The sequence below is a fragment of the Sus scrofa genome, chromosome 5, assembly GCF_054392235.1.
Source record: "Sus scrofa isolate SSC_HxYL_T2T_F1_AM1 chromosome 5, Sscrofa_HxYL_maternal_Yorkshire_Landrace_v2.0, whole genome shotgun sequence".
NCBI lineage: Eukaryota > Metazoa > Chordata > Mammalia > Artiodactyla > Suidae > Sus > Sus scrofa.
Genome location: NC_139387.1, coordinates 17,185,260 through 17,210,447, shown reverse-complemented (window position 1 = coordinate 17,210,447; position 25,188 = coordinate 17,185,260). Strand labels below are relative to the sequence as shown.

Here is a 25,188-nt window from a genome sequence, read left to right as displayed (position 1 = left end):
CTGGACTCAAAACTACTTTCTCAAGGGAAGTCTTCCAGACTGTTTCTCTCAGTTTTGAGCTCAAGCTTGTCTTATACGATGCAGGTCTGTGTTCATTTGTTTCTTGATATTGTGCCTCTTAAATTTTATTTCAGTTGTACATTCTGCAGATAATTCGCTAAGCAGAATCTTTGTTAGCCAATTGTTAAAAGAATCAGATATAATTGCCTGTGACGTGGACAGTGTCACAGCCCTTTGTAAACTGTAAAAGACTGTGAATATTATAGATTTGGAAGCAATCTTAAGGGTCTTCTAGTTTTGTAAATGAGATAAAGTATAGCCCAGGATGATAGTGCTAGAAACAGAACCTAGCTTTTTTTTTTTTTTTTTTTTTTTCATTTTTAGGGACACACCCTGCGGCTTACAGAAGTTCCCAGGCTAAGGGTTATCTTCTTCTTCTTCTTCTTCTTTTTTTTTTTGCTTTTTAAGGCCACAACCGCAGCATATGGAGGTTCCTAGGCTAGGAGTCCAGTTGGAACTACAGCTGCTGGCCTATGCCACAGCCACATCAACACAGGATCCGAGCTGCGTCTGCGACCTACACCACAGCTCACAGCAATGCCAAATCCTTAACCCACTGAGTGAGGCCAGGGATCAAACCCGCAACCTCATGGTTCCAGGTCAGATTCGGTTGTAAGAGAAAACAGCAAGTGCAGAACCCCAGGGAAGGAAAGAGCTTGGCAGGGTCCACCAGGAATTTACCAAAGCTCAGGGTGAAGATGGTGCCAAGTTGAAGCAGTAAAGAGGAGCTAGCTCACAGGTCCCAAACTCAAATGCCAAGCTGGGCTGACAATGCAAATAGAAGAACTGGTGAGGTATTAAGTGTTCACCCAAGTGACAGAGGCTGTGGGAGGCTGGAGCACATCCTGCCCAGTCTCCAGAGCCAGAGGTCCTTGTTGTCCAGATCTTCTGAGTTTTTGTTTGTTTGTTTTCTTTCTTTTTTGGCCACCCCATAGCATATGGAGTTCCTGGGCCAGGGATCAGATCTGAGCTGCAGTTGTAACCTATGACAATGCAGCTGTGGTAACACAGGATCCTTGAACCCACTGTGCTGAGCTGGGGACAGAACCTGTATCCTGGCACTATGGAGACTCTGCCAATCCCATGTGCCACAGCAGGAACTCCCAGATCGTCTATTTCTTCCATTTAACACACTGAAATGTGAATGTTTAAGGTGTCATCTCCTGATTTCTTTTTTTTTTAACTGCTGCACTGAACTTATGGAAGTTCCTGACTGGGAACTGCAACTGGGGCCTATGCCACAGCCATGGCAACACTGGATTCTTAACCCATTGAGCAAGGCCAGGGATTGAACCTCCATCCTCATAGAGACAATGTCGGGTCTTTAACCCACTGAGCCACAATGGGAACTCCCATCTCCTGATTTTTTTTTTAATCATAATTATTTTTTGGCTGCACCCCCCCTATGTCACAGTAACATCAGATCCAAGCTGTGTCTGCCACCTACCACATTTCACAGCAACGCCAGATCCTTAATCCACTGATCGATGCCGGGAATAGAACCTGCAACCTCATGGTTCCTAGTTGGATTCGTTTCCACGGCACCATGATGGGAAATCCCCCTCCTGATTTTTAAATATTTGCTCATCCTTGTTAAAAATTCAGTGAGCCAAACAAAACACAGCACATTTGACACAGCCAAGAGGCCAACATTTTATTACCCCTGAGGGCTTTGTAGGCTTACTTTAAGGCAGGTGAATTTTTTTTTTTTTTTTTTTTGTCTTTTTAGGACCACACTGGCTAGGAATTCAATCAGGGCTGTAGCCGCTGGCCTACACCGGAGCCACAGCAACTTGGGATCCAGGCTGAATCTGCAACCCACTACCACAGCTCACGGCAATGCTGGATCCCCAACCCACTGAGCAAGTCCAGGGATTGAACCGAGTCCTCGTGGATGCTAGTCGGGTTCGTTAACTGCTGAGACACGAAGGGAACTCCAAGGCAGGTGAATTTTAAGTGTAAATGGATTGCTTTAGAGGGGTTTTGAGCTGAGACAGATCAAATATATGTGTGTTTTAACAAGATCATTTAAAGTACTTTGAGTTCCTGTTGTGGCTCAGCAGAAACGAATTTGACTAGCATCCACGAGAACGCAGGTTTGATCCCTGGACTCAATCAGTGGGTTAAGGATCTGGCTTGCAGATGGCTTGCAGATGAGGCTCAGATCCCACATTCTTGTGGCTCTGGCGTAGGCCAGCTAAAGGGAAATCAGCTCTTCAGGTCCTCTCATTATCTTGCTACTATCAAAGACAAAGATATATACACACAAATACGTATATATATATACGCATACGTTTTTTTGTTTTGTTTTGCTTTGTTTTTTGCTGTGGTGTATGGCCACTTGATGTGGGATCTCATTCCCAGACCAGGGATTGAACTCAGGCCATAGCAGTGCAGCAGTGAATGTACCAAGTCTCAACCACCAGGCCACCAGGGAATTCCAAAGTTTATGCTTTTTATTTCCCAAGGTTCTACTGCAAATCACTGGGGAAAGAGAAAAGAGATAAAAGTAACTTGCCCAGCAGAAGTTACAAGAGCACAGAATTCAGTTGTTAATTCTGCCCCTGACTCTTGCTCAGATAGTAACGAGACTAACTAGCCTAGGCCTTTAGAATTGCACTCTTAGGAGTTCCCGTTGTGGCTCAGTGGTTAAGGAATCTGACTAGGAACCATGAGGTTGTGTGTTCGATCCCTGGCCTTGCTCCGTGGGTTAAGGATCTGGTGTTGCCATGAGCTATGGTGTAGGTTGCCGACTCGGCTTGGAAACCGCATTGCAGTGGCTCTGATGTAGGCCAGCGGCTACAGCTCTGATTAGACCCCTAGCCTGGGAACCTCCATATGTCACGGGAGCGGCCCAAGAAATGGCAAAAAAGACCAAAAAAATAAAATAATAAAATAAAATAAATTACCATTACTGTATTTCCCTGCAGGAAAAATTGCACTCTTATTCTTCAGTGGGGAGCGTTGTGAACTTAGTCCTTCTTTTGTGTTTCCATGTATTGCCTGCTACCTCCATTTTATTTATTTATTTATTTATTTATTTATTTATTTATTTATTTATTGTCTTTTTGCCATTTTCTTGGGCCGCTCCCACGGCATATTGGGTGGTTCCCAAGCTAGGGGTTGAATTGGAACTGTAGCCTCCGGCCTACACCAGAGCCACAGCAACGCAGGATCCGGGCCGCGGCTGCAACCTACACCACAGCTCACGGCAACACCAGATCGTCAACCTTAACTCAGATCCTTAACTCACTGAGCAAGGCCAGGGATCGAACCTGCAACCTCATGGTTCCTAGTCGGATTCATTAAGCACTGAGCCACGACGGGAACTCCTCCCTCCATTTTAGAGGAAGGGTTTAATTCCATGAAGATGAGACTTCCCAAACAGTACATATATCAAGGTCACAGGAAGGTAACCTGCAACCCTTAGCTGTGTGACAACCTTTCACCATTTCTAATCTCTAAAATGCTAATCACAGTACCTTTCTCCAAGGGATGTTGTAATGGTAAAAGGAGTAGGTGGTCAGCTAATGTTTGACTCAGGATCCCCTGTGGGCGTTTCCTCACATTTTCAGATGGATGCCTCTGTAATTCTCTATCCAGTTTTCTTCAGTATTTGCTCTACAGCTCCCACAAAAAGTGACCGAGTGAAAACTCCTGGCGACAGAGCGTCCTTCACCCTCAAACACTTTCAGAAAATGCTTCTACGGGCTTTGGGTTACTGAGCAACAGTACCTTTCCGAACTCCCACGGTTCTCACACCCCGCCTGACGGGCCAGCTCCAAATGGCTCATTTAACCACGGTCACACTTAAAATCTTGGAGAGACTAAAATGCAGGAGTCGTCGCCTATCAGCTACGCGAGGCAAGGGACGGTTGCTTAGTTTTAGAATGAGTACCGGTAGGCCCCAAAGATGCCACCTCCTTCCACCGGGCGAGCCTATCAGCGTTCCTCTAGCGAAGAGCGGCAGCTCTCGAGGAGCCAATGAGTTCCGCTTTCTGGAATGAACCCGCCCATCCGTTGTGGCGTCGCTTGGTCTCTGGTAAAACAGAACTGGGACCTGCGCTTCCTCTTAGCGTGCTTGTTGGCGGGTGTTTGCGTTGAAACAACACTGAAGCCGACCTTAAAGGGGAGGGAACAAAGAGGGGGAGCCGGGGCCCTTTAAAACAAGGCGCGCCGGTACCTGCCCCTTTAAGGGCGGGGCGGCCAGAAGACTGAATCTGAGCCCCAGATTACCCCGAGTTTCCGTCACAGGCTGCGAGGAAAGGCTTCTTCGCTGGGTCCGGGTGCTTGGCGGCGGCGGCTTCATCCCCGCTGGTCCTCCCCGGGCCCGGAGACACCCCCGCCCCAGTCATGCTGAGCAGAGTATGGAAGCAGCTGATTACGAAGTGCTATCCGTGCGAGAGCAGCTATTCCACGAGAGGGTCCGCGAGTGCATTGTGAGTGTGGGACCCGGGCAAAAAGGGTAGGACCAAGTAGGGGAGAAGCACGGGTGTCGCGGGAGAGGAAGAAGTTGGGGTTGGACCGTAACCACATGGGCTCAGGGCGCCAGCAGACCCTTCTTGGTCCAGGGACGAGCGACCAAAGGCCGCGGTCCGACCAGTGCTCTGGCTGGCGAACCCCGGATCGGGTCAGCTGGGTAGCTGCGCGATAAACAAAGCCTGTTGGTTTCCGTTCCTCCCATCTACACGCCCCTCCCCCTGCCCTCCCTCCCGTCCCCCATCCCCGCCGGTGTTCTGAGGGCGGGTCTTTCTGTGTCAGGGAGTCCGGTGAGTCTGCTGATTTTAGTCGCATTGTCCGAGGGAGAGGGGGTTTGACTGGGGGAGGGCTTATTTGCGTTTAATCCCTTTAACTCGAATGATGATTTGGGGAAGGGATAACGACAAGGGGACTTTGGTGAGTTTCTCACTTTAGAAGGAAGGACTTTGCTTGGGGTGGATTCTACTCTGTAGAGATAGAGAACAGCTAAATTGTCCCCTTCGTTTCCTCCTCCTTATTGGTGTTTATTAGAAACCCTGCAAGCAGAGGTTCCTAGCTTCCCAGCCACGGAGGGGTTGCCCCCCAGTGCTTCAGAGGGCACTTGGCTGCTTTCCTTACTCCCTCACTGCCACCTAGAGTAACAGCTGAAACTGCCACACAGCAAGGGACTCCTCACTTCTGGGCCAAGGGCACCCAGGGGAGCTTAGGGAGTTGCATCTTTCTCAGGCCTGCTCGGAACTCTTATCTGTCGCCTTTCTTCCCCATCGCCTTCCTCAGAGCTCCGCAGGGTAGCCCTCACCCCCAAATACTAAAGGGAATAGGAAAGGTTTAGAAGAATAGAAGTGTCAGTGAATGGGAGGACCCACTGATGGGTCAGCCTTCATTTTTCTCAGAGGGGCTTCTAGTCTGCCCTAGGCAGCCTCAGATTGGAGGAGGGCTAAAGTGAGCCACAGTCACTGACTAGGTCCCCCCTTTTCTGTGAGGACTGAAGAGTCGAGAGTGTATCAGTCCGTGTGTGGAGCTCCAGATCTTGCTTTCAAGAAGGCTTCCTTGTGTGTTCCTTAGTGGAGGGTTCCACATGGTGGAGCTGGGCAAATTGTGGAGACACGCCCAGGCCTTGAGACAATGTAGAGCCAGAGGCCCACATTCCTAGAGAACAGGGAGGAATAAGACCTTGGACAGAGAAGCAGCCTCCTGGATGTCTCCCCTATCCTTTAGTCCCATTAGCTGAGGATATAGTGCTGGCCAAGGGCAGCCCGAAGGCTTCTGATACCTCCCCCACCTGGCTCCAATCCCCTGCTCCAGAAAATGACCTAGCCTCTGCTGGAACTGCTTGGAACTCCAGCCTGACCTTTTGAGCCCTCCCACCTTCCTGGCTATTACGCAAGCCTGAGGCAGAGCACTTGGCAATAAAATCTGGCACTTATAATCTGGGCAACTCATTCAACTCTATTTCTCTAAAGTTAAAAGGTACAATTTTGTCCTAGACCATGGTTCTCCTGAGGTCTATGGCTTCTGTCCTTACATAGATAACTATATACAGATTCCCCATAGGGTCAGCCCCTCTTGGGGACTGGAGGTCCCATGAGACTGCCTTCTTGACCTGCTTCAAACCAATAACAACATCTCAAGACTCTCGGGTCCTGGTTGTGGAGCTGAGCTGACCAGTGGCTCCTCCCCTGGGCAATAGCAGCTTACTTGGGGTGGGGTAGGGATGCACACGTGTGTAGAATAACATGGCCGAATAACTGTCCATTGGAGGACTAGTCACCTAGGAGTATGGGACAGGTCCTGAGAGGCCAGCCCTGGAAGTCACTTGAGGTAGGGACCAGGGGTTGATAGCCTTTAAAGGGGCTGATGCCAGCTCTAGAAACTTTATAGATGTGGGCCCCAATTAAAGCCTACTGTCATGGGCAGAACACTAAAGGAGACTCTGCTTAGGCCTTGAGCAGATGTGATATTTCAGGGCCCCTAAATAAACGGAGGAGAAGCTCTGACTTGGTCTAGGAACATGATTTCTTTTTCTTTTTTCTTTCTTTTTTTTTCTGCTGTTTGGGGCTGCACCCACGGCATATGGGAGTTCCCAGGCTAGGAGGTCAAATCGGAGCCACAGCTTCCAGCCTATACCATGGCCAGAGCAACACTAGATCTGAACGTCTTCAACCCACACCACAGCTCATGGCAACACTGGATCCTTAACCCACTGAGTGAGGCCAGGGATCGAACCCACATCCTCATGGATACTAGTCGGATTCGTTACTGCTGAGCCACAAGGGGAACTCCAGGAACATGATTTCTGCTTGTTCTCTCCTGGAGCTTGGATCAGCGTGGGAGTGGCAGGAGAGGGAGTGGAGTGCCAGGACAACGTGGACATCACCTCCTTGCCCTCAAACCTGCTTCCTTTTCCAATAATGTGCTAGCAATAAAGCCCCTATGGTTCTGTGGCCTGTTCCAGGTGTGTGTATATGTGCTCCTCCAGGAGTTTTCTGCCCGTTTACCAACCAGGGTTCAGTCAAAGCTATTTTCTTTTCTTTTTTGTCTTTTTAGGGCCGCACCCATAGCTTATGGAAGTTCCCAGGCTAGGGGTCGAATCGGAGCTGTGGCCGCTGGCCTATGCCCCAGCCACACTAATGCCAGATCTGAGCAGAGTCTGTGACCTGTACCTCAGTTCATGGCAATGCCGGATCCTTAACCCACTGAGCGAGGCCAGAAATCGAACCTGCATCCTCATGGATACCAGTCAGATTTGTTTCCGCTGAGCTACAATGGGAACTCCAAAGCTGTTTTCTTCCAGGAAAAAAAAAATCCTTGAAGAGCTGGATGCGATGCTCTTTCCCCACGTACACGGGACAGCCCCATCTTGTGCTTCTTAGAGGCCCCTGAGGCCTTGACTAGAAGGAAGCACTGGAGAGAAAGATGGAGCTTAGTTTTGGAGAAGTGTCCTGTGGAATTAACAGAGAGCCCTTGGGGCTGTGGAATGTGCTGGGATTACAGCTTCTCATCTCACTCACGCTCTGCCACAGATCTCAACGCTTCTGTTTGCGACACTCTACATCCTCTGCCACATCGCCCTGACTCGCTTCAAGAAGCCTGCTGAGTTCACCACAGGTACCTGTGACTGCCCTCCCTTCTGCTTGCCTTCTGCCAGTGTTGCTGGTGCCATGGCGCCCGCGTCAGGGGAAGAGGCCCTCTGGTGCCTGCTGGGAAAGAAGAGGTGGCTGTTCTGGAGCCTCTCCTGCCTCCCCTCCTCCACAGGCAGTGGAGAGTCTCAATGGAAGTGCCCTCAGCTAATGACGCCACTGGACAAGTCACGTAACTTTTATGGCCCTCAGTTTCATCCTCTGAGTCTAATGAGCCTAACAATCTCAACCCAGCCATCATCACTGTGTAGACCGCATATGAGGGCTGATGTGAAAGCTCTCTGTGAACCTAAGCGCAGCTTCAGGGTGAATTGTTATCAAGGGCTCAGGCTCTGTCATCTTCTTTTTTTTTTTTTTTTGGCCACACCTGTTGCATGCGGAGGTTCCTGGGCCAGGGATCAAACCTGTACCACAGCAGCAACCCGAGCCACAGCAGTGACCTGCTGAGCCACCAGGGAAGTCCAAGCTCTGTCGTCTTCACTCCAAGTGCTCCGACACCCAGGACCAGAGACCTCCCTGACCACTGGGGACCCAGGACCTGGTGATAGTGGCCTTTCTCTTTGTAGAAAATTCAGATGAAAGCTTTCTGCAGGCATTGTGTCGTTGGGGGCACATACTTGTCCCAGTTCTCACTCCAGCCTGTCCAGATCTTCCTGTCCTGGCCTGAACCTTTCTTCCCCTCTAACAGCTTTCATGAGCCCCCAGCCAAGAAGGCAGCTACTCCTCGGTGTGATTCCCCTGGGGACTTTCTCTGTGATTCTCTCCCCTGTCCTACCTCCCTTCCCCTTGCTGTACCCAGCCACTGACATAACCAATCTCACAGAAAGAGGAATCTGTGGTGGAGGAAATCTGGGGAAGGAGGGAAGTGGGGGAATTTCTGGTCCTTACTCTCTCCACCTGGGACCTGTGGTCTTTAAGCTGCCACTCTGGCCAGAGACTAGGCGGTGAGGTTCATAGTGTGAGCTTCCTAGAGCCTCCTGCCCGGCTCTGCCTCGGTGGGCCCAGGCCCTTCTTTCAGGGGACAGGGAGGGAGCAGGAGGGCACACTGCAACACAAGTGGCTCCCAGAGCTGCCACTGATGGCCTGCCTCTTCCCCATGCCTCTCTCTCACAGTGGATGATGAAGATGCCACAGTCAACAAGATTGCGTGAGTGTCACTGCCTTTAGAAGCTGGGATCTGGTGAGGCCCTGGGGCTGGAGGAGAGTGAGGTATCAGACAGTGAAGGGAGAGTTTCCGCTTCCGCCTCATTTCTGGCTTCTTCTGGCTTCACCCCATCTTGGGGACTCTTGGAAAAGCTGCTCTTCCTGTCTCCCTGGTTAGGCCAGGAGCTTGTCTACTGCAGGCCTGAGTCACCAGAAATGGCTCTGGCTTGGCTTCAACTCTCAGCAGCCAAGGGGGGGAATGGGGGTGGGCGTGGAGGTGGGGATGCAGACCAGTGGAAACGGCAGGGGATGGAGAAGGTGGAACCCCTGAGCGTAGGGCATGCTTGGTTCTGAGAGGGTGGCCCCTACTCTAAGCTGTTATTATTCACTAGCACCTATAGAGAAAAATACAGGGATGACCCCTCTAGGTCAACAGACAACAGATTAGAAGAAGGCAATCCCTGCTCCCCGCCCCCCTCATGGACCAACAAGATAAGTGTCCCTTCTTTTGAGCTGATGCAGCCCAGGGCACAGGCCTTGGCTATGACGCTGGGTTTCAGCTCCCCCGTTCCTCCCTTTGTATTAGTGCCTCCCTTCTGCAGGGCACAGGCATAGGGGGTGCCCCTGCTCTGTCCAGGCTGAGGAAGGCAAGCTCAGACATCCAACATCCCTGAGCTGAGCAGAGACGAGAAGTCAGGCCCCTTAGCTTGGCATCATGTGTAGCACACCCTGTAGACATGTGCAGGAGGACACATTCCTGGGGACAGTCTGGGCAAGTGACAGGGCAGGTGACCAGGTTTCCCATGAGTGCCTGAGGGATGCTCACCCATGTGCCAAGGCTTCTCTGGAGGTAAGGGCTAAGGTGGGAAGACAGTGGGTAGAGCCTCAGCTGGATGGCTCCTTTCCTGAGCCTGTCACTGCTACGACTGGCTCTAGGGGAGGTCACAGATGCCCACAGGGATGAATGGGGTGTCTTGGGCCCAAAGAAGTGAGTGTCTGAACCAAGCAGGGGCACTGCCTCTTCTCTGCCCAGGCTCGAGCTGTGCACCTTCACCCTGGCAGTCGCTCTGGGTGCTGTCCTGCTCCTGCCCTTTTCCATCATCAGCAATGAGGTGCTGCTCTCACTGCCTCGAAACTACTACATCCAGTGGCTCAACGGCTCCCTCATCCATGGTACGTGGCTCCTGGTTGCAGCAGAGGGTGGGGTGAAGAGCAGATAGCGTCAGACAGATGCTGGTGGCCTGGGGCTCATCAGTCATATATCATCTCATCTCTCCCGCCTTCCATGTCCTTGGTCAGTCCCCAGGGAATTGGAAGCCCCGTCTTTTTTCTTCTTCTTTTTTATGGCTGCACCTATGACCTACAGAAGTTCTTGGACTAGGGGTGAAATTGGAGCTGCAGCTAAGGCCTACTAGGGACAATAGCCACAGCTCAAGGATCCACACCATATCTGGGACCTATGTTGCAGCTTGCAACAATGCTGGATCCTTAACCTACTGAGGGAGGCCAGGGATCGAACCCACATCCTCACGGAGACTAAGTCAGGTCCTTAACCTGTGCACCACAAGGGGAACTCCCCAGGAACCCCCTCCTAATGACTACCTCTGCTTTTCCTTTTTTGCTCTAGGCCTCTGGAACCTGGTATTTCTCTTCTCCAACTTGTCCCTCATCTTCCTCATGCCTTTTGCATACTTCTTCACTGAGTCTGAGGGTTTCGCTGGCTCCAGAAAGGTAAGTAAGGAGTGTACCAATCAACGCAGGAGGGAAACAATTCCACTCAGATGGTTCAACTGAAAAGATCTTAATGAGGGAGTTCCCTTGTGGCTCAGCAGAAACAAATCTGACTAGCATCCATGAGGATGCAGGTTCGATCCCTGGCCTTGCTCAGTGGGTTAAGGATCCAGCATGGCCATGAGCTATGGTGCAAGTCACAGATGTGGCTCAGATCCTGTGTGGCTGTGGCTGTGGCTGTGGCGTAGGCCAGCAGCTGCAGCTTCAATTCAACCCTTAGCCCGGGAACCTCCATATGCTGTGGGTGTGGCCCTAAAAAGAAAAAAAAGAAAAGAAACAAAAGGAATATCCAGTATAGGGAACGACCTCAGATTGTGGGGTAGGAGCATGGAGTGGCTTAGCAGAATAAGAGGGAAAAGCCCCCCACTCCCTCCTGAACCCAGTCCTCTATAGTTCCTCAGCCAAGTTGGCATCTCTGACGTCTCCTTCCCCACACTGCCCTGCTCACCTATTGCCTCTTCCTCTAGGGTGTCCTGGCCCGGGTCTACGAGACGGTGGTGATGTTGATTCTTCTCACTCTGCTGGTGCTGGGCATGGTGTGGGTGGCATCAGCCATTGTGGACAACGACAAGGCCAGCAGGGAGTCCCTCTATGGTGAGCAGGCCAGCTTCCTCCCCTCCCCTCCCTCCAGTAAGCCGATGCAATGATTAGAAAAAATGAGTCAGTTGAAATTGGGGGAGTTCCTGCTGTGGCTCAGAGGGTTACAAACCTGACTAGTATCCGTGAGGGTGCAGGTTCGATCCCTGGCCTTGCTCAGTGGATTAGGGCTCTGGCATTGCCACGAGCTGTGCTGTAGGTCGGAGAGGCAACCCGAATTCCGAGTTGCTATGGCTGTGGTTACACCAGCAGCTGCAGCTCCGATTCAACCCCTAGCCTGGGAACTTTCATATGCCACACATGCAGCCCTAAAAAAAAAAAAAAGGAAAGAAATTGGGAGATTTCCCATTAATATCAAGAGTTCTGGCTTTGCTGGACAAAGTGGAGGATCTGGCAGCATTAGGCCCCAGTGACTTGGACCACTTAGTGGTTATGTCCTTTACTTATTTACTTATTTATTTTTAGGGTCGTTCCTGCAGCATATGGAAGTTCCAGGGAAAGGGGTCGAATTGGAGCTGCAGCTGCTGGCCTATACCACAGCCATATCAATGCCAGATGCGAGCCACATCTGTGACCAATGCCATAGCTTGCTGCAATGCTGGATCCTTAACCCACTGAGCGAGGCCAGGGATCAAACCCACATCCTCCTAGATGCCACTCGGGTTCATTATCACTGAGCTACAACAGGAACTGCAAGGTGGTCTTTAGACAGGGCTTAGGACCTCCAGTTTGCTATAGCCCCTGCTGCCCACTCTTCTGCTGGCCAGCTATCCTCATCTGCATTGCTCGCCTAACCTCTGTAGGCTTTTGTGTTGTGCCCTCGCATAGTCTCCAAGGCCCGTCAGCCCCCAGCAAGCAGGAGGAGAGAGGTGGACTGATGTTTTTCTCCTTTTGCCTTTAGACTTCTGGGAGTACTACCTCCCCTACCTCTACTCCTGCATCTCCTTCCTTGGGGTGCTGCTCCTCCTGGGTGAGTGTCCAGGGCCTGGGAAGGAAAGAGTAACATCCTTGGGCCAGAGCACCCAGGGTGGGGGAGGGAATAGAGGGGCAGGCAGGGGAAGCAATGGAGAGCAGGGTCTGGCAAGTGACTGGCTCCTGTCCCCACAGTGTGTACTCCGCTAGGTCTCGCCCGCATGTTCTCCGTCACTGGGAAGCTGCTGGTCAAGCCCCGGGTACGTAGTGCTCCTTGTCCTTCGATCCTGCAGGATGAGCTTCCTGCAGAGCTGGAGCCAAACAATGAAGCAAGGGCCACAGTTGTGCAGTGCACACCTTGCAGAGGGCCACAGCCTTTGCTGGCTCCTGTGTCCTTCACCACCATCATCTGGAGCTGGTCACCAGATATACAGAGCAGAACGCAAGGCCATAGGGAGGGACTGGATAAAGTCGCTGGCCACAGGGTGGTCAACGAGGGCGGGGGAAGGAATAGGACACTGGAACCCCGAGATGAGTGGTGTTCTTCTGGTGCCCTTGGGATCAGGGAGCCTCTGACAGTCAGTCCCTCTCTTTCCCCTGCCCCCAGCTGCTAGAGGACCTGGAGGAGCAGCTGCACTGCTCAGCCTTTGAGGAGGCAGCTTTGACCCGCAGGATTTGCAGTGAGTTGCAGTTCTTCCCAGTTGGGAGGGTGGGCGTGGCCTGGCTGCAGGACTAGGAGACTGACCCATCTTCTCTGCCCTCAGATCCCACCTCCTGCTGGCTGCCCTTGGACATGGAGCTGCTGCACAGACAGGTCCTGGCTCTGCAGACACAGAGGGTCCTGCTGGGTATGGGGGTTGGTAGGGATTGGGATGCCTGGGTTTCCCCAAGGAGAGTGGCCCCTCATTCCAGGCCCTTGCTAACAGCTTCCCATCCCTGTACAGAGAAGCGGCGGAAGGCTTCAGCCTGGCAGCGGAACCTGGGCTATCCCCTGGCCATGCTGTGCTTGCTGATACTGACGGTGTGTATACCAGCCGTGGGGAGCGGGATGGGAAGCAGTAGCCCCTTGAGTACTTTAGGTCTTCCCAGGGAGGAGGGAGCAGATGCTAGGACCAGGCTATTATCAATAATAGTAGTTGCTGGGAGTTCCCATTGTGGCTCAGCAGAAATGAATCTGACCAGGAAACATGAGGTTGCAGGTTCGATCTCTGGCCTCACTCAGGGGGTTAAGGATCTGGCATTGCCTTGAGCTGTGGTGTAGGTGCAGACTCGGCTTGGATCCTCTGTTGATGTGGCTGTGGTGTAGGCCAGCAGCTGTAGCTCCCATTTGACCCCTAGCCTGGGAACCTCCATATGCCTCGGTGTGGCCCTAAAAAATGAAAAAAAAAAGTAGTTGCTAGGACTTCCCATTGTGGCTTAGCAAGTTAAGAACCTGACTAGTATCCATGAGGATGCAGGTTCGATCCCTGGCCTCACTCAGTAGGTTAAGGATCTGGCATTGCCGTAAGCTGTGGTATAGGTCACAGACACGGTTTGGATCCAGCATTGATGTGGCTGTGGCATGGGCCAGCAGCTACAGCTCTGATTCAACCCCTAACCTGGAAATTTCCATATGCCATGAGTGCAGTCCTAAAAAGACAAAATAATAGTAATAGTAGTAATAACGATAATAACGATAGTATTTGCTGGAGTTCCCTGCAGCCTAGCGGGTTAAGGATCTGGCATTGTCACTACTGTGGCATGTGTTTGATCCCTGGCCTGGGAACACAGGCATGGTCAAAAAGTAAAAGTAATAGTAGTTGCCTTTCACTGAGTGCCTACTTTCTGTCCCCATTTTGTAGATGAAGAAACAGAGGAGTTAAGAAGTTTGCCCAAGGCCACACAGGGCCTAAGTAGTTATATGCAGGTTTGCTCTGGGGTGAAAATAAGGGTTGAAATACAATCCATTCCCCCCACTTGCCACATCCTGGAATTTGGAATAAGTCTTAGTCTGGAAGAAGAGGTATATTTTTCTTTTTTTTTGTCTTTTGTCTTTTGAGGGCCACACCTGCAGCATATGGAGGTTCCCAGGCTAGGAGTCTAATCGGAGCTGTGGCTGCCAGCCTATGCCAGAGCCACAGCAACTCGGGATCTGAGCCTTGTCTGCAACCTACACCACAGCTCATGGCAATGCCAGATCCTAACCTGCTGAGCGAGGCTGGGGATCGAACCCACGTCCTCACGGATGCTAGTCAGGTTCGCCAACCACTGAGCCGTGACGGGAACTCCAGAAGAGGTATAGTTTTCTGTTCAGCTTTTTTGCAGTCCTTACATCTGGAGAGGGTGCATCTTATAATACTCTTAAAGGTGCTCTGTTGCTAGCATCAGTCTTGAGGAAGCCCCACACAGCTAATTGGAAACTGAAAATGCTGAACCAGAGTATCTGCTCCTTTTTTTTTTTTTTTTTTTTTTTTGCTGCCCCGTGGCATGTGGAGTTCCTAGGCCAGGGATCAGATCTGAGAGCCACAGTTTCAACCTATGCCGCAGCCGCAGCCACGCAGGATCCTTTAACCCACTGTGCCAGGCTAGGGATCGAACCTACATCCCAGTGCTCCAGAGACACTGTGGATACCATTGCACCACAGCAGGGAGCTCCAGGGAGTCTGCTCTTAACGTTCAACTCTGAATACAGCTGTGGGCTGGGGCAGGGCCAGGAGTCTGACATTGCCTCACACAGGGCCTGTCTGTGCTCATCGTGGCCATCCACATCCTGGAGCTGCTCATCGATGAGGCTGCCATGCCCCGGGGCATGCAGGTACTGGGCTGCCCTCCCACCGTATCTTTTGGGGAGGTCCTAAGAAAGGCTGTGTAAGTGGGCAGAAGCTGAAGCCAGAGGGGAGGCTGGGCACTGGCAGTGTTGATGGTGGGGCGAGCTGCACAGTGACACTGCTTCATCTCTCAGGGTGCCTCCCTGGGCCAGGTCTCCTTCTCCAAGCTGGGCTCCTTTGGTGCCGTCATTCAGGTTGTACTCATCTTGTATCCTTCTTGAAACCCATCAAACCCATCTCCTCTGGGACGCTGGGCAGACCTACAGTGGAAGTGATGGGAGAGGGAATAGGACTTTGCCAACCTGGGATTCAGAAGAAGGAAAAGACTTGATTAGAGGAGTTTCCATTGTGGCTCATCAGATTAAGAACCTGACATGGTGTCCTTGAGGGTGCAAGTTCAATCCCTGGCCTCAGTCAGTGGGTTAAGGATTCGGCATTGCCGTGGCTGTGGCGTAGGCTGGCAGCTGCAGCTCCGATTCAGCTCCTAGCCTGGGAACTTCCATGTGCTGCTAGTGGGGTCCTAAAAAGCAAAAAAACCCACAAACAAATTAAAAAAAAAAAAAAGACTTGATGAGAAAGGAAGGCTGGGGGAAAGAGGTTGGTTCCCATCTGGATGAGGCATCGATCCTGGCGAGGGGGCCAGTTCTTCCCTAACCCACTGGCAGTTACCTGATGGTGTCCTCGGTCGTGGGATTCTACAGCTCTCCACTCTTCCGGGGACTGCGGCCCAGATGGCACGACACAGCCATGACGCAGGTAGCTGGGCTGGAGTAGAGGCAGCTCCTGGGCATGCCTGGGCACCAGCTGCTGGCAGGTCTGCTACCCTCAGCTCCCTTTTTCTCACCCCCACCCAGATCATTGGGAACTGTGTTTGTCTCCTGGTCCTAAGCTCAGCTCTTCCTGTCTTCTCTCGAACCCTGGGTAAGTAGCAAGAGGAGGTAAGGGTATTGGCTTTTTGTGCGTGCCTCCCGGAACTCAGCAGGCACTTTATATTTTTCTTGCTCTCTGTGATTCCCACCCAAACCTATGAGGAGGTATTATCTCCATTGTACAGATGGAGAAACTGGGGCTCTATGAACCAGTAAGCTGTTACTTCAAAGCTCATACTTTTCCCATTTGCTACATCCCACAGCCTCCACCTTTACTTCATTTTCTCAGTGGAGAAGCACCACTCTCCCCCAGATCTTCCTTTGGGGTGGGTCATCTAATAAACATTCTAATTTTATTTTTTTTTTTTTTTTTTTGTCTTTTTGCCATTTCTTGGGCCGCTCCCGCGGCATATGGAAGTTCCCAGGCTAGGGGTAGAATTGGAGCTGTAGTCGCTGGCCTATACCACAGCTCACAGCAACGCCGGATCCGTAACCCACTGAGCAAAGCCAGGGATTGAACCCAAGTCCTCATGGATGCTAGTCAGATTCGTTAAGCACTGAGCCATGATGGGAACTCCCATATTCTCTACTTTAGAGTTGAAGAAACTGAGGCACAGATATTTAAGGAATTTGCCCCAGATCACACAGTTAGGCAGGAGGGAGTTCAGATGTGAACCAAAGCAGCCTGATCAGAACTTTTAGCCTCCCCACTGCTCTGTCTACTGAAAAAACACTTGGCAACCAGCTTGTAGGTTCCTAGCCCAGGAACATGTAGCAGGCCCAGGGAGCTCCTCAGAATACCTGGAGCCAGACAGGACCCACCTTGGAGGAAAAGAGGCCTAACTCTGGAAAGGAAGTTGGAGCAAGCCTAGCCCCTGACACTTTTCTTCGGCAGCCCTGACCTGTCCCTGAGTCAGCAGAGCTTGGAAGGTGGGAATAATTTAATAATCAGAAGCCAACCTACTAGTTGCAGTGTGAGATGTGGCCACTAAGAGGCAGCAGAAAGCTGGGCTCTGAGCCAGGGAAGGGTTGGGGAGCCCACCTCGCATCCTGGCCTTTGTACTTCAGGGCTCACTCGCTTTGACCTGCTGGGTGACTTTGGACGCTTCAACTGGTTGGGCAACTTCTACATCGTGTTCCTCTACAATGCAGCCTTCGCAGGCCTCACCACTCTCTGTCTGGTGAAGACCTTCACTGCAGCTGTGCGGGCAGAGCTGATCCGGGCCTTTGGTGAGAGGGAGTGGGGGCGAGGCTGGTGGGGTGGTCGTACGGTAGAGCCCTCTGGAACAGTGGTCATCCCCAAGCAGGGGAGCTGGCACGCTCTCTGCTTGGTTTGTAACATACCTCATCCATCCATTCGTATCCCTGAGGACTGAACCTATGCCCTGCTTTTGACTGCCTACCCCACCTCTTCCCCAGGGCTGGACAGACTACCGTTGCCTGTCTCCGGTTTTCCCCGAGCATCTAGGAAGACCCAACACCAGTGACCTCCAGCGGAGGGTGGGAGGGAGAAAACTGGACACTGCCATATGCTGCCCAGGCCTGGAGGGGCGCCCAGGGGTGGGTGGCCCTCAGGACCTGGAATCTGAGAGGGTGGGTGGCAGAGGGGAGCTGAGCCGTCTGCACTGTTGCATAATCTGAGCCAGAGTTTGGGACCAGGCCCCCCTGCTTTTCCAGATTTAACTGTGGGCCCCAGCATGGGGTGGGGCTGGGTGACGGGGTCTGGCTCCTGGTCCCAAATCCGTTTACACATCCATCTGCTGCCTCACTGCTGTTCCGGGCTATGCCCATTGCTATGTTTACATGATTTGATGTGCAATAGGGTGGGGTGGGGGCAGGGGAGGGACTGAGCCAGGAGCAGACTTGGGAGGCAGATTGTCTCCCTTGCCTCTGGCCCAGCAGAACCTAAGCACTGTGCTATCCTGGAGGGGCTGCGGACCACCGGAGAGACGAGGGCATAGGGAGGAAGAGACCACAACCATCAGCAATAAAGTTGATCCCAGGGTTTGCTTTGTTTTTTCAAAGGGCCTGTCTCGTGTCTGTGTGAACAGCTTTGCTCCCCCAAAGTCCTGAGTCTACAGAGAGAAGCAGAGGGGTCCTGCCCTCCCTCCTTCCCCTTCCCCTCCATCCGAGTTCTCAGTGGCTCTTGGGGACTTGGATCTGGTGTTAGGCAGTAGGAAGCTCCTCCTTCCTTAGCCCTGCTTAAGGTGGCTGGTCACCTGACTCTGCCTTATGCCCAGGCCTTATTTCTGTGCCTTGGTTATTGGGGGTAGGTGGGGGCAGGAATAGGGTAACCTCCTCCTATACGCCCTCTCCCCCCACCAGCCCTTTCTTCCCTTACTTGCCTATTGGATGTGGAGTAAAAGAATTGGCTGCCTAGCCAGGGTTTATGATTCCTACCTCAGAGAAGAACCTAACTCCATCTTTCCAGAGGCTTTCAGTGCCTTGAATACGCTGCAAGTCCCCCACCAACCGCTCATGATTATGCAGATTGTGTACTGCAAAACTTCTAGAAGCATCATTCACCATTCACCATTCTCCTCACTCTAAGTATAGTTACTATGACTGTTTTCTTACAATTGGCAGTCGGATGTCTTGAGGAAGGGCTGCTTTTTAAAAATGGACACAAAGCTGGAGTTCCCATTGTGGCTCAGTGATTAACGAACCCGACTAGCATCCATGAGGATTTGGGTTTGACTCCTGGTCTTGCTCAGTGGGTTAAGGATCTGGCGTTGTGCCATGAGCTGTGGTGTAGGTTGTGAGCTGTGGTGTAGGTCACAGGCGTGGCTCAGATCCCAAGTTGCTGTGGCTCTGGTGTAGGCCGGGGGCTACAGCTCCTATTTGACCCCTAGCCTGGGAACCTCCAAAGGCCACAGGTACCGCCCTAAAAGACAAAAAAAAAACAAAAAACAAAAAAAACACAAAGCTGTGAGTGCTAGCCGTGGAGCTGAACGAAGAGTGAGTACGAAATAACCAAAAACAACAACAAAAAAAGTGTAGTTGTCACAAATACCTGCTGAGCACCCTACTGTTGGTTAGGCTTCCAACCATGGGGATACGCGATAAGTTTGTGTTTTAGAATTGCTTTGTCTAGTAAGGATGACAGATAATTCCAAATTCCTTACCCTAAAGGATGGCAGTTAATCTCAAAGAAACACAGAGGTCCAGTGTTGGGACATTGGGGAAGGCTTAAAGAAAGGTTTCTAAATGATAGTAGATTAGTGGGTCAAGCCTTACAGGCTCAGAACCTCTGAGATGAGACCTAAATGGCTGGGAGCAGACCCTCAGGAGGTCCAGAGAGGGAGAAAGACAGGTGCCTAGATAGAAGGCAAAGGGAAGTGATCATTTACCTGTTAGAGACTACAACTTTATCCACTGTCTTCCACCAACTTCCAAACAAAAAGTTGGGTGTCTGGCAAGGATAAGAGAGGGGACAAAAGTTTGAAGTCCTTAACCAGACTGTAACTATGAAGCTCTATTCCTGATTCTGGGGAAGCTCCCAGCCAAGACTGCAAAGCTACCAGGGAAAATGGTCCGCTGATACCCACCCCTTCCAGTCCTGTTTTCTACTAAGGAGGAGAGATGGAATTGGGGGAGGACCACAGAGAAAGAAGGCGTCCAGGTGTATACCCAAAGAGCTTGGCTGGCCTTGGGCAGAAGTTGGATCCCATACCTCTTAGAAGATAGCAGAGGACCTGGCCTGCCAGGGTAGGCTTGGGGAGAGCAAAGATCCAATTCAAGTATCCGAAGGGGGTGGTTTGGTGCCACGGCTTAGACGTAGAAGGATGCTGATCCATCCTGGCAGCCAAGGGCTGCAAAGCTGCTAGAATTTCCTAGGCAGGTGCCTGCCTGGTTCCCAGGATGGGACACACTTGAAACGGACCAGCGGTGACCTACTAGAGCCCCCGCCCGGGTGGGAGGGGGCGGGACGGCCCTGGGAGAAGGGCGGGGGGCGGGGCCAGGGGCCACTTAAGGCGGAGCCGCGGGCTTTCTGGCAGCGCCGGAGCCAGGCGGCAGAGCCCGGCAGGGTTGGCACTTACCCACGACCCCCTTTCCCTGCTATGATGACCCATCAGTAGCAGGTTACAGACCCCCGCCCCCGGGGTATGTAGGCAGAGCTAGCGGCAGCCAGGTGCGCAGAGCCACCAGATCTCTAGGGCACTCTAGGGGCAGCTCTGCCTGCTGCGCTCTCTTGGTGCCTGGGGGAAATGCCCAACTGACGGGCGAGCTGGTGAGGACGAAAACATACCCTTTTGGCCCAAGTCCGCTGCATCCATGGCACTGCCGGCCAGTTTGGTGCCCCTGTGCTGCTTGGCACTTCTGGCGCTGCCGGCCCAGAGCTGCGGCCCGGGCCGGGGGCCGGTTGGCCGGCGCCGCTACGTGCGCAAGCAGCTCGTGCCGCTGCTCTACAAGCAATTTGTGCCTAGCGTGCCCGAGCGGACCCTGGGCGCCAGTGGGCCGGCCGAGGGAAGGGTGACAAGGGGCTCTGAGCGCTTCCGGGACCTGGTGCCTAACTACAACCCCGACATCATCTTCAAGGATGAGGAGAACAGTGGTGCAGACCGCCTGATGACCGAGGTAAGGGGGACCTCTCCCCACCTGCTCCAGGGCACCGTCAACTTCTCTGCTCTCCCACGGCAACCCTGGAGGGTGGACTGGGCTTCCTCTCTAGAGACCTTGATCTAAAGGACCTCCACCCCACCCCCCACGCCCCCCCAAAAACCCACCTTTGCTGGCTGGACTGAGTGATCAGGAGGGATCCCAGCAGGGAGAGGCTAGGATGGGGAGGGGGAGGAGGGACTAGTGAGAGTGAAGCTGGGAGAGACCAGGAGGGCGGGGAAAGGAGGATGGCGGCAGGCGAGACGGGAAATGGCTGAGGCGTGGACCGGGGGTCAGCTACCGAGCCAGGCAGGAAGGGCTGGGGTGAGCTGGGGGCCAGGAGCTGGCTAGGCAGCCGACAGAAAGCCTTATCCTTAGCCTGGCTCCCGACCTGATTGTGTTAAAGCTCTGTGTGCCAAAGAGACTGAAGGGGCTGGGAAAGGGGTGGCCAAGGGTCAAGTCGTCAGGCCATCTACCTGGGGATGGGCTGGGCAGGAATTGTCTTTGGCATGGGGGAGGCATCCTAGAGTCCAAAGGACTGTCTTGGAAAGCCATCCTTGATGGGAAGAACAGATGAGCCCACCTGAGAATCAAAGTGTTCCTGTGTCCCTCAAACTCAGTTTAGCTCAGAGGCTCTCCTTGGAAGTAAAGGGTTAGGATGTGCTCAACTGCCATGCATGGAGCATCTGCTGCAGACCAGAGCCTAATCAGCCTGGGATGAGGTGAGAAGGACCACCTCTGGATGCGGATCCCAAACGTTAGAGTTGGAAGGAAACTTGGAGATCACATGCTTCCACCCCCTACCTCCCAGTTTGCATCTGCAAGCTAGGCCCCAGGAGGAAAAGCGATTGAATCAAAGACTTAAAACTAATTAGTGGCATGGCTGGAACTAGAATTCAGAACTCCTGATTCTAAGTCCTATACACTTTCCATTACACCACCTAATTGTGTATGGAGTGGGGAGGTGGGGGGAGAGGGAGGGGTACGGATTTCCTCTGATTAACTGCCGTAGTTTTCCAGGTTACTTTGTTAGGAAAACCTGTCCAGGGGAGACAGAATTCCTTCTTGTTCCTGCCCTGAAGCCTTCCTCTTACCCAGAGAGCGAGATCAGGAAGGGGATACTCCTTCCCTCCTTGGTCATGGAATATCATGGCCCTTTCCTCTGGTTGCCACCTGCAGCAGAAAGGACAGAACAAGGGATAATCCCAGAAGAGGCTCTGACAGGCCTGGGAACCCCCTCCGTCCTGCTTATCTCCCACACCCTGGCTGCAAAAGGCCTCCATTGAGTTGGCTCTGCACTGGGCTGCTGCCCCCGCAGGTCAAGGCCTCAGGGCCTCCTTAGGGGACAAAACGACAAAAAGTTGGAAGGAGTCACCACTTTTCCTGTCTCCCCCCCTCCCCTCCTCTCCCACCCTGCGGAGGTGTTAGAAGACTTGGGAAGAAGGGCAGGGGGAAAAATGTCCTCTGGCAGTTAGGAGAAAACCAAGTCCAAGGTGAGAGGTCGGAGCGGAGAGAAGAAAAGGAAGCTGTCCTCTCTGTTCCTCCTCCCGCGAGGTTCGTGCTGTGGTGCGCGCCAAGGTCTCCGGCTCCCAGACTGGAGCGGCCGAGATAACCGCGGTCTCACTCCCCCGGTGCCGGCTTCCAGCCGCTGCTGCTTTTCCTTCTCTCCACTCCCACCCTGCAGGGGGCCCCCCAGATCCGCGCGAGGGCAGCTCCCGTTATTCTCAGGTGCTACTCCCACGCCTTTCCGCGCTGCCTCTGGAGCAGGGACGGAGAGATGGGGGTCTCCCAGGGCTGGCAGAGCCTGAGTTGAAACTGGGAGGGCTGGCCGCGCTGGGGGAGGGGACCTGGCGGGCCGGAGCAGGGATGGGGGGCGCGGCTTTCTGCCCTTTCCTCTCCCTGCGCCGGGGCGGCTGAAAAGCGCCTTTGTGGATGGAGCTGCTGAGTCCGCTTCTCCCGGCGCGTCCCGGGCCGAGGCCCGGGATTCTCGCTCGGTTAAGTCATCCCGGAGAATGGCCATTGTACTGCGCGCAGCCCCCGCCACCCCAACCCTTTTTCCAGCCGCCTTGATCCCGCACGGCTTCGCTTGGGCACCTCTGTGGGGGGGCACTCGCACCACGAAGGGGTTAATGCTAGGGGCCGAAAGGAGGAGGAGGAAGGAAGGAAGGAAGCGATGCCCGGTGCCAGGGAAGGCAATGAAACAAAAGATGAATCAGGCAGAGGGAGGGCAGCCGGGGCTTGGGGCGGGGGCCAGACTAAAACAGGGGCTCCTGTCGGGGAGCTAGGCTGCTCGACCCCTCCCTGACCAAGCTTCCACCCGATCTCTCCACTCTTGCCCTCTCCCAGGTTGAGCAGAGGTCCCTGAACAACTAAGGTTGAGGGCAGGCATTAAAAGTGGGGGGGAGGGGGGAGGACTAGGTTTAGGAGATCCCTCTCAATCTCAGGGGTGACCCCACAGCTCTCCAGCGACGTTCTGGAAAGAGAGTGGAGATTGGCGACTACACCTACTCAGAGTCTCACTTCTGGACACTCAAAATCCAGGAGGCATTGGAGTGGGGTCCGGAACGCAAAGAAGAATCGACCCTGCCCCGTCCAGGTCGCTTTTGCCCCCATGGTGGTGGTAGGGGTAGGGAGGAGACTGACTACTTTATTCCTCACCAGCGGTGTAAGGAGCGGGTAAACGCACTGGCCATTGCGGTGATGAACATGTGGCCTGGAGTACGCCTACGGGTGACCGAAGGCTGGGACGAGGACGGCCACCACGCTCAGGACTCACTGCACTACGAAGGCCGTGCCTTGGACATCACCACGTCCGACCGCGACCGCAATAAGTATGGGTTGCTGGCGCGCCTGGCAGTGGAAGCCGGCTTCGACTGGGTCTACTACGAGTCCCGCAACCACGTCCACGTGTCGGTCAAAGCCGGTACAGTAGAGGGTGGGTGGTGAGGTCCCTCCGGGAAAGTGAGGCTGCACAGCCCTGTTGCGACCATAGGGGAGACCAAGGGGGCGTTAGCGGTGTAAATCACCCTTCCATTTCTGCCCAGGTTGGGACCAGATCCGTGGAAACTTGCCTGTTGTCCCGGGACTAGTGAGGTCTGCCCTGATTTTTGACTCCTCTTTAAAAAATCTGTACTAAGAGGAGTTCCCATTGTGGCTCAGTAGTAACCAACCCCACTAGCATCCATGAGCACGCGGGTTCAATCCCTGGCCTCGCTCAGTGGGTTAAAGGATCCAGCATTCCCGTGAGCTATGGGCTTGGCTCTGGCGTTGCTGTGGCTGTGGTGTAGGCTGGCGGCTACAGCTCCAATTCGACCCCTAGCCTGGGAACTTCCGTATGCTGGCGGTTGCGGCCCTAAAAGACCAAAAAAGAAAAAAAAAGTACTAAGGTTCTGGAACCGCTGGTCTTTATTCAATCCTCTTTCTGCTTGTTTCAAACAGATAACTCACTGGCTGTCAGGGCAGGCGGCTGCTTTCCGGGAAATGCCACAGTGCGCCTGCGGAGCGGCGAGAGGAAAGGGCTGCGGGAACTGCATCGTGGAGACTGGGTGCTGGCGGCAGACGCCGCAGGCCGGGTGGTGCCCACGCCGGTGCTGCTCTTCCTGGACCGGGACTTGCAGCGCCGGGCCTCTTTCGTGGCTGTGGAGACCGAGCGGCCTCCGCGCAAGCTGTTGCTCACGCCGTGGCACCTAGTGTTCGCCGCTCGAGGGCCAGCGCCCGCGCCAGGCGACTTTGCACCAGTATTCGCGCGCCGGCTGCGCGCGGGGGACTCGGTGCTGGCGCCAGGTGGGGACGCGCTTCGGCCGGCGCGCGTGGCCCGCGTGGCGCGAGAGGAAGCCGTGGGCGTGTTCGCGCCGCTCACAGCGCACGGGACGCTGCTGGTCAACGACGTTCTGGCCTCGTGCTATGCGGTTCTGGAGAGTCACCAATGGGCGCATCGCGCCTTTGCTCCTTTGCGCCTGCTGCACGCGCTGGGGGCACTGCTTCCGGGCGGGGCTGTCCAGCCGACTGGCATGCATTGGTACTCTCGGTTCCTCTATCGTTTGGCAGAGGAGCTGCTGGACTGAGCGCTCCAGGCATGGAAACCTCGAGGCGCCCGCCTAAACGGGGGCGTGCAGGCCGAGACCTGGGGTTGTGGACTGGGAGGGAGGGAGGGATGAGGAGAAAAATGGATGCGATGGTTTAGGGGTCACCTCTAACTGAGAGGTTGGGTCCTAGGTCGGTGGGGTTGATGATGGGTACTCCTTGACGGGGACTATTTTGCCTCTTCTGCCCCAGTGCCTCAGCCCCACCCGATTATTTTATTTTATTTTCTATTTATAAATTGTAATATAATGACCTACTTGCCCAGCCTGGCAAGATGAGGAGCTGGGGCACAGCGTTAACACTGTCTGACACAGGAGCCAATCTGACATTTTCCTACAGGTGGGCTAATAAAGGGAAAACTTCCAGGAATTTATTGGGAAATCTCTCTCTTCAGATGGTGATTTACCTCCAGACTGGAGGTGGGGGAAGGGGACCATACCTTACTTCCCATCCTCCCCTCCTTCCCCAGCAGGTCATCCTGCCCTGTTTCCTCCTCTCAGAGGAAATCCCAATCCATTAGCAACAGAGACCAAAAGAGTCTGCCCTTTTCTAGACTGTTAGAGCTTTCTCTCATTCTACCCACACGTTTGCATATCTTTGCATATCGACTGTTGGAGGGACCAGGGTTATCCAAAGAACGAGAAAACCCAAATGCATCCTTTCTCTGTTCCTAGGGGCTCCAGAGATGGCTCAGACCTATGTAGGTAC

General features: G+C 53.4%; 2 protein-coding genes across 5 annotated transcripts; both read left to right on the top strand.

The window, feature by feature from the left end:
* Positions 1-4,294: 4,294 nt before the first annotated feature.
* LMBR1L (limb development membrane protein 1 like) lies at positions 4,295-17,822 on the top strand. Of its 3 annotated transcripts, none has more exons than XM_013988249.3 (17): positions 4,295-4,499; positions 7,563-7,647; positions 8,793-8,826; positions 9,856-9,995; positions 10,450-10,553; positions 11,081-11,207; positions 12,112-12,180; positions 12,318-12,382; positions 12,730-12,802; positions 12,887-12,970; positions 13,067-13,143; positions 14,839-14,916; positions 15,064-15,137; positions 15,595-15,685; positions 15,784-15,850; positions 16,867-17,028; positions 17,218-17,822. In XM_013988249.3, the coding sequence occupies exons 1-17, from the start codon at positions 4,428-4,430 to the stop codon at positions 17,283-17,285; spliced, it is 1,470 nt and encodes a 489-aa protein (XP_013843703.1). In that variant the 5' UTR covers positions 4,295-4,427; the 3' UTR covers positions 17,286-17,822. The 3 variants fall into 3 exon arrangements, with proteins under 3 accessions (XP_013843703.1, XP_084811670.1, XP_084811671.1); XM_084955544.1 differs by having other exon boundaries at positions 8,793-8,888; XM_084955545.1 differs by lacking the exon at positions 8,793-8,826.
* Positions 17,823-19,759: 1,937 nt separating this feature from the next.
* DHH (desert hedgehog signaling molecule) lies at positions 19,760-24,849 on the top strand. Of its 2 annotated transcripts, none has more exons than XM_005655550.2 (3): positions 19,760-20,376; positions 23,059-23,320; positions 23,836-24,849. In XM_005655550.2, the coding sequence occupies exons 1-3, from the start codon at positions 20,074-20,076 to the stop codon at positions 24,459-24,461; spliced, it is 1,191 nt and encodes a 396-aa protein (XP_005655607.1). In that variant the 5' UTR covers positions 19,760-20,073; the 3' UTR covers positions 24,462-24,849. The 2 variants fall into 2 exon arrangements, with proteins under 2 accessions (XP_005655607.1, XP_013843705.1); XM_013988251.1 differs by having other exon boundaries at positions 19,762-20,376; positions 23,059-23,332.
* The last annotated feature ends 339 nt before the right edge of the window (positions 24,850-25,188 follow it).